An 8,799-nucleotide genomic window follows, 5' to 3' on the forward strand; every position below is an offset into this window, starting at 1 on the left:
TATATATATATATATATATATATATATATATATATATATAATATATATATATATTATATATATATATATATATAATAACCCTAATGCAAGGTATAGCTAAATAACAATGGACAATTTAGAAAGTATTGTTAACTGCACTGTTCCTTTGATCCTCACAATAGCCCTATGGGGTTAGCAAAGTAAATATTTCTATTAACCTCTTCCTACAAGAAAATCCCCTACAAGAAAATCCCCAAGTGCTCCGAGACAGCAATAGCCACATCTTCTGAGGACATCAGTGAAAACTGGCCAAGAGTCTGAGATGGGGAAATAGGCAGGTCTGGAAATCCCGGAGCAGACCCTTATCTATCGTGAGACCCGGAGCTTCATAGCCTCTATAAACTGGGGTTAATGCTACTTACTGCAAATCGAAAGATTAACTAGTTAATCCTTGTAAATCTCCTTGGAATTGAAAAGTGCTAAAAAAAATACATGACTTAAATCAGTAGCCAGATATTTTGATTTATCTGTCATCAGAAGGTAATATTTTTCCAGTGCTATATATAAGAGAAGCTCAGTACAAAGTTTTCTCCTAGATAACAGAAGGACAAAATTCAAGGAAACCTTCAGAATAACACAAGAGAGAAAGTAAACCAAAAAGCAATGTTCCTGAGACGATGTCAATGAGAGTCAGTACGCTTTGCTCATCACTGTTAATTAATAAGGATTGAACACCTACTGGGCAGATAGCCTTGAACTGCTCTTAGCTGCTCTTAGCTTAATGAAAGATTCATTGAATTTTTTAGTGAATTAAATTTTGGATCCTCCTAAAGGTCTGCCCAAACAGGATGAAAGATTGATGTTAGAGAAATAGGAATTCATTCTGACTCTCCCTGTACTTTAAATGAGCCTTGTGTTAGTGAAGGGGAGTCTAATTCTCTTGAGAAAGCCACGTGTTCTGAAGTACCCTCAATTTGGTCAGATAAGATCCAGATCCACATTTAGCCCCAGTTCACATTGTCATAGCTGGTTAATCCAGAAAAACACAACAGGTCAGACCAGAGTGCAGAAATGAGAGGGACAATGCGAGTCCTGGGGAACTCCTGCAGGACTCTGCAAAAGGCCAAGCCTGGAGGTTATTTGAAAAGGAAGTACCAAAATGTCAGAATTCATCTGAATGACAGAAAGCGTAACATCAAATAATCTCAAATATAAAAATATGCTATTATGTCTTTGAAGATCTCTCTTTTAAAAATGAAAAAAAAAAATCTTAGGGAACCAGGAGAAAGAGAAAGAAAAGTGATCTAGCTATCTCGTTCCTCTATACTGAACAACAACCTGAAGTCCCTGAAGCAACACTTAGGTCTTTTCATAATTCACAAAGGAAAACAGGGGGAATAATAGGGAGGGAAGGAGAGACAGCAGGAAAATTTTTTCTGAGACCTTTCAAGTACTCAGCCTATAAAAAGAGTTGCAACAAATCTGATAAAAACCCACCCAAGACTGTAAATGTTGCCCATTCCATTAAATGGAATACAGAAAACTCTTGTGGAAGTAAGTGCTCCTAATAACACAAAATAAAAATCTTCAGTGAGCAAGAAATCATTTCCCAAATCATTTTCCAAATCCAATGACTCCTTGGATTGTGAACTAGTTTAATTGTTTCTGGAACAGTTGCTAAAATATGGTCCAGAGCTGGTTACAAGTGTTGAAAAAACAAAGTCAGTCCTAGGTCATGATCGTGAAAGACTTGCAGTTCAATGGCCAAGCAAATCCCGTGCAAGTGAAGGATAATACCGGGCTGGCCCATGTGGCTGGAGCACTGGGTGTGTCAGGGATATAAAGAAAGAAAAGTGAGAGAGTGGGAGAGTGGCCTGGGACCAAGGTTTAGAAAGCTTCAATAGCAGGCTAAGAGGTTTGAATTTTAGATGGAGAGTGACTGAGGAGGAATGTCACCCCGAATCTGTGCTTTGTAAGGAAGATGGTAACCAATAGGCCAAGTGAGAGCCAGAGATGAGATTTCAAAGAGAAGCAAAAGTATGATCCCCAAAAAGCCTAGACTAGTAACAGGAATGAAGGAGAGGAATTTTAGCCTAGTTTTAATAGACAGAGGCAGATTGTAGTATAAAGGTTGGAGAAAGCTGAAAGGATCCTGAGACACAATAAATTCGATCACAATACAGAACAGAAGGTGAGTTTGGTTCTTGTTGCGTTGAAGACTAAGATGATTGAGAAGCCCAGGAAGAGCATCTTCAGCAAAGCAAGAAACAGTCACGTGGTAACAGGTTTCCAGGAGAGAAAATCAGGCAGACACACCAGAGAGGAGGAAGCGCAGCAGGGCATTTAGGGAGCAGGTGGAGGGAGGGATCTCAATGGAAGAAGCCAGAAGGGGCCATAAGCAGAATTCAGTGTCCTGGCAAAATAAAAAGGAGAAAATTTAAAGAAAGAATCGTGGTGAGCAAGGGTTCAGTGCTGCAGGAGGTTAAGCAAGTGAAGATTTAAGAAGAGTCACTGGTGTCGGCCACTAGGGAGGGGTGGGTGGTAACTGATTTCCTTGGAGCTGCAGAGGTGGAACCCAAGCTGTGAGCTGCTGTGGAGTGAATGAGTTCAGCGGGTTGGGCCACCTCACGTAAGACATTACTGGGGGCAAGGAGATAAAACAGCAACGTGAAATGAAAGGGTATTATTGTTGTTGTTTTCATTCTCATGTATAAATAATATTAAAGAACATGTGTAACTTAGTAGAAGAAGCCAGAGAGGGGCTAAAAGAGCAAACGAGAAGAGAGATGACAGTCCATGACAAAGAAGGAATCCTTCACAATTACACTCTAGTGCATTAAACAAGGCCTCAGGTGTTATGGTCTGAAGACACCACCTGCCTTGAAATCTGCCATTTAATAATTACAGGAAGTGGGGGAAGCCTTTTGCTCTGATCCTTGATACAAATGCAATTCATATTTTACACTTGAGAGAGAGAAGGAATGTGATGGAGGACAGACTGAAGTAATAGCTGAGATGGAGACCTACTGATTCTAATAGACCAGAACAACTTACATTTCCAAAGTACTTGTCCAGCAACTCCACATAACGATGCACAATCTCTAGTGTCAAGAGCTCATTGTCCTGACTTTCTACTGCACAGCAAAAGTATAAGCTAGCATACCTTGAAAGGAAAAAAAAAGTAAAATATAATGACCCATTAAACAACCTGAAGGTGGATTTTCCCCAATGAAGATGCAGTTACCTCCTGCTTCCCATCCAAGAATGTAATCATTATTCATCACATTCCATATCTCAAAATCATAGTCCTGTGTGTTTCTCCTATGGGTTTCTCCTGTGTGTATCTTCTACCCAAAATACTCTTCCCTACCCCATTTGTGTGGCTAACTCTTCCTTGTCCTATTGCTCTGAGCTTGAATGTCATTTCTGCCAAGATTGTCATTCCTGTCATCTCTGACTGGATTGGACGCCCCTGCTATGCATCCCTGTGCCCCTCCCCTTCAGAGCATCAGGTCTCTTCATTGTCCATTTCATAGCCTGTCTCTCCCACCAGATCAGTGGTTCCCAAAGGCAGGGTCTGCCTTGTTCACTGTTGTAACCCAGTGCTTGTAATATCAGTCGAGAGAACCACTGAAGCCTATTCTTTATATAATGATTTAAAATACAACCAAACCAATATAATGATTTAAAATACAACCAAACCAAAAATTTTAGAAAACCAGAAGGTGGAGAATACAGACAAGTTTCTTGTCAGCAAACACTAAAATGTTGACCTTGGATCCCACTTTCTGGTAATTTAATCCATTAAATGTAGTCTGCAGAAGTTACTCTACCTTTCCCCTTCAGGTCTTATAAACACTCCTAGCAAGAGCCTCTCTAACGTGTGTTCCTTCTGGAAGTTGCATGAAGATGCTGGGTGCAGGGTCATGTTTTCTGTGTTCCGATCCTGGCTTGGGTACCAGTTATCTAGGTCTAAATGAGCAAAATTACTCCATCTCTTGGGGTCTCAGTTTCCTCATCTATAAATTGAGGTTTCTTCTGAGTATGGTCTTCCCACACAAGCAGGCACAATAAAGAGAGAATACATAGGATTTAAAGCCAGAAAGATCGGAACTTGAATTATGGCTCTGCCAATTACCACTCAATTACTGTGAGTGGGGACTGATTACATAAGCTCTCAGTGGCTTTAGTTTCTTCATCTGCAAATATGAGCAATAATAACAATAAAGAGAGTTTTCCATCTCTGCAGCACACTAATCTGCATTTCCCCATAATACTCATTACTAACTGAAAAATTTTTGTTTACTTAACAAATGAGTAAGTGCCATGAGAGCAGGAATGTCCTGTGTCCCATTTACTACTGTATCCGCAACCACTAGGACAGTGCTGGGAATACAGTAGGTGCTCATAAGGCATGTCTTGGATGCCAGCATGCATTATCAACCTGCAGATGAAGTACCTAGACTCTCTCCTGGCACATCAAAGGCCTTTCAATAAATGAGCGTTCTTTCCTAGTTAGTCTATGGGTACAGTTATTTGGGGTCCAGTCTAAAGATTTCAGTAAATGATGAGATTGGTGTTGCAACCTAAAATGCTCAGAATTAAACAAACCGAAGCAGTAACAAGAAATAAATTCAGTTCTCATAAAGGTACTCACACCTTTTATAAACAAGTTTTAGTTCCTTCCAGTCGATAAAACTGCTCATCCTCTGACCACGAGAGAGCACAATCTGAACAATCTCCCGGGTGATCTTCTTCCTTTCCTTGTCAGAGAGAGTTGTGTACCATTTCTGCAGCCGTAATTTCCCTTGTCGGCTGAAAAGCAATATGAAATGTATCTATAACAAAGAAGGGACAGAGAAAAAAACAGAACTTGGTCAACCAAATCATTCTATGTAGACACAAATGTTCAGTGGCCGGGTGTACAAAGGATTACCATTCTGAACCAATGAAAAAAGGCTTCCCAGCCTGAAAACAATGCCCTCTCTGAAATTACCTTTAGCCCATCAGAGAAACAAAGAAAGGTAGACACCACAAAGTTTATTTATATTATAGGGGAAAGATAAGTTCTTTTTAAAATTCCTCTTATGAGTCACAAATGCAGGATAGGGAGATATATATATCAAGGAAGTACATAATTCTTTTAAGAACACATTAAATTTGTCCTTCACAAGCAAAAAGAAAATGTTAAGAACAGTGGAAGAGTTTACTTTAAAAGTTATATCCTAGTTCCATATCACTACTATAGACACACAATGATAGAGAAATAAAGAAGTAAGGGAAAGAAATGAGGATGAAGCAAGGGGTGAGAGTGAGAAGGGGACCATATTTTGTCATTAAAATATTTTTATGGTTTTTTAAGTGATTTTTTTAATATTTAATTTCTTTATTGGTTAAGGTATTACAAATGTAATTGATTTTTTAGACAGAGAGGAAGGGAGAGGGATAGAGAGATAGAAACGTTAATGAGAGAGAAACATAATTGATTGGCTGCCTCCTGCATGCCCCCCACAGGGGATGAAGCCCGCAACCCAGGCATCTGCCCTGATCAGGAATTGAACTGGTGGCCTCTTGATTCCTGGGTCGATGCTCAACCACTGAGGTACACCAACTGGTCCATATACCGTCATTTTAAATAAAAGTTGTACATACTTAAGGTGTACAACATGATTAATACATGTGCATAGTGAAGTGATTACTACAGTCAAGCTAATTAACATATCAACTCACATAGTTACAATTTTTGTGTGTGTAATGAAAGCACTGAAATATACTCTCTTAGGCACTCCAGCATTCAATACAGGGTGTCCCAAAAAATGTATACACACTTTGAATAATTATAAATTCCAATGGGTTAAATCTGAAAAGAAAGAAATATGAACTGAGTTATCAGATTTTAATAGTGTATACATTTTGGGGGGAACACCCTGTATACTGAGAACTAAAATAATTAATATTTTAAACTTTTTACAAATACAATATTTAACTCCTTTTATTGAAAAGGTTTGGCTCTGAACATCATGGCATAAGTCATACTAACTCAATAGGTGGCAATGTCAGAGGGCCAAAAGAAACCAGGCTTTCCTCAGAGCTTCCCCTACCCCCAACCTGTAGAATTTGAGGTCTTCTTAATAAACTATCTCTGCCTTAGAAAGGAAACATATGTTTTATGAAGGTCTTGAAGACCAAGACATGGCAAATGAAGAGAAAGCAAGTTACAGAGCTCTATATGCCTACTAGCTTTAAGAAAAATTACCTTCAGTCTGGAATTTTAAATATTTACTTAGAACACAGCATTTTCTTAAATACCAATTTCACTATCAGAGAAGGTATAGGTAACCCAATAATGCAACACAATTACTATTTTCTAAGAATCATATTAAGAAAGGTGTTTTTGCTTCTAAGGATATCTATATATATAAAAGTGTAAGCGACCATTACGACCGGACAACCAGCTAGTCGCTATGATGTTCACTGACCACCAGGGGGCAGACGCTCAATGCAGGAGCTGCCCCCTGGAGGTCAGTGCGCTCACACAGCCAATGCTCCCGTGGCCAGCCAACCTCCTGCGATCCCTCCCCCAGGCAGGCCAGCCTGATCAGGACTGGGCTAGATGACCCCCATCGACCCCAATCGCCGGCCAGGCCGAGGGACCCCACCCATGCACAAATTTGTGCACTGGGCCTCTAGTATAATCATAAAAGTGGCATTCTAAAAGTACAAAGCTGAACAGTGATAGAATAAAACCTCAGAATTCTAAAAACAAGCCCTTTTTTGGATCATCACCAATGGATAAGAGTATTACATCTGATGTTTGGTGAATAAGCAGATTTTTGTTAGAGAAATGAAATCCACACATTTTCTTAATTGTTCACTTTGCATTTCCTGACAGAAAGTTTTCTTCTTCCCATTTAATCTAATCTCTTCAAAATCAGTTTAATCTAAATCAGTTAAAATTAAATGGATTTTCCCTGATTTTATCCAGAAAGTGTATAAAAAGACATATCACTATCCTTCAAATAACAGCTAACTTTGCAAACTTGAAGACAGCCTTTAAGTATAGCCTGAATCTTTTCCTTCCAGAGAAATAACCCTGGTTTCATGTCTTCTCATTCTTAGTTCTATTTTCAGATGTCAAAGTCATCACGGTTGCAATTCTTCCCTATTTCTCCATAGGCTCTATGTTCCTTTTAATTTGGGGCACGCAGACCAATGCCAAAGTCCCAGCGAGAGGCTATAACTACTGCTGAGTTGAATTGTAGAACACTTTCTAGTTCCTCTATTTGCAACCTTCACTCAAGAACAGGTGCCTATCTTTTTAAACATGGATCAACAATGGAGAACAATAAACAAGGAGCTTTTTTTTTCATTCTAACAACAAATTCAAAGGGAAAGGATAATCAGGGACATAATACACATATCCATGAGCCCATACAAAATATATAAAAATGCATTCCATATTCAAAAGAAGCAACAAATAGGTTCAAGTTTATCCAGCAATTGCACTGCATAAGACAGTGTTGAAAGACTTGGATCTCTCAGGTCCTGCTCTGGTGCATGGTGTCTGTTACATCTCCCCCAGATTTAACAGCTCGAGAGACTCGGCAGAATGAATCCCAGTGATTCACAAGAGTCATCACCTCCAGCAATTGATTTCATCCAATTTATTAATTTAGTCCTTCAAGGCAGATGTTTCAAGAGGTTAATCAAATACCATTTCTGATTAGCATTAGCTTGAGAGCAGGAAAAAAGGCAATTGGGTGGTTTTCTTCAATAATCACAAAGAGCCAGGTTAAATTCGAGTTGACGTCATCAACAGACTTCATCTGACTTCAGAAAACAACCACCGGACATTTCCTTTCAATAATGTTGCTGAGAAGAAAGGGGTAATGGAGAGACTGGTAATACCTGCAAACACCAACTCCAGAAATAACCAGAAAATCCAATGAAGTTGATTGAGCCAGCTTGACTTCCTACATTTGGCCAAAATGCTCTGGCCTCAACTGGGCACCCTGCTGCACCAATTTCTCCCATCCCTGTCCCAGAAGGAACCACATATGTCAGCAGCCCTTTTGAGGGGTCTGGTTCTGCCCCACATGATCCCTCACATCCAAACATGTAAAGTTAATCCAAGCACTCCTTGTCCTCAGAGTATCCCCTACAACAATGCTTGACCTTACTGGGCACAGCCCAAAATTCTCACCTTGATCCAAAGCAGAAACTGGCTGTTTTCTTCATCATATATTTCTGAAGCATGTCTAGGGAGGTGCCATTAAGCCTTTGAAGGGAGCACAAAGCAGACCAGTACCAATGTATTTGGACTGCTGCTCTGAGCCAGTATTAGCATCTTCCTTCTATTTTTTAAATTTATTTTTTCTCTCAATTTTATTTTATATTGGTTTCAGGTGTACACCTTGTGGTTAGACAATCATATATTTTACATAATGTTCCCTGGATATTTCCAGTACCCCACCTGACACCATACATAGTTATTACAATATTATTGACTATATTCTCTATGCTATACTTTATAACCCTGTGACTACTCTGTAATTATCAATTAGTATTTCTTAATCCCTTCACCTCTTTCACCAATCCCCTAACCCCCTTCCCTGTGGCAACCACCAGTTTGCTTTTCTGTATCTATGAGTCTGTTGCCATTTTGTTTGTTCATTTATTTTGTTCTTTTGGATTCCACATATAAATGAAATCATGGGATTCGTCTTTTCTCTGACTCCACTTTATTTGGACTTGAGGATGAAAACCCTCTAGGTCGAATTCAAGCTGCCACTAGTGAGAAGATGTGATTCTTTTTTATGG

The 8,799-nt window shown here is 39.3% G+C and overlaps 1 protein-coding gene across 1 annotated transcript in view; it reads right to left on the bottom strand.

The window, feature by feature from the left end:
• Window positions 1-71: 71 nt before the first annotated feature.
• AP1S3 (adaptor related protein complex 1 sigma 3 subunit) overlaps window positions 72-8,799 on the bottom strand; it is a 41,252-nt gene continuing 32,524 nt past the window's right edge. The window contains exons 2-4 of the mRNA XM_014463147.2: window positions 4,639-4,817; window positions 3,034-3,142; window positions 72-2,392 (exon numbers count right to left, since the gene is read on the bottom strand). Of these exons, the coding sequence (XP_014318633.1) occupies window positions 2,282-2,392; window positions 3,034-3,142; window positions 4,639-4,817 (399 nt within the window). The 3' untranslated portion in view covers window positions 72-2,281. The remainder of the gene's footprint in view (window positions 2,393-3,033; window positions 3,143-4,638; window positions 4,818-8,799) is intronic.

This window comes from Myotis lucifugus, unplaced genomic scaffold (assembly GCF_000147115.1).
Source record: "Myotis lucifugus unplaced genomic scaffold, Myoluc2.0 scaffold_3, whole genome shotgun sequence".
Taxonomy (NCBI): domain Eukaryota; kingdom Metazoa; phylum Chordata; class Mammalia; order Chiroptera; family Vespertilionidae; genus Myotis; species Myotis lucifugus.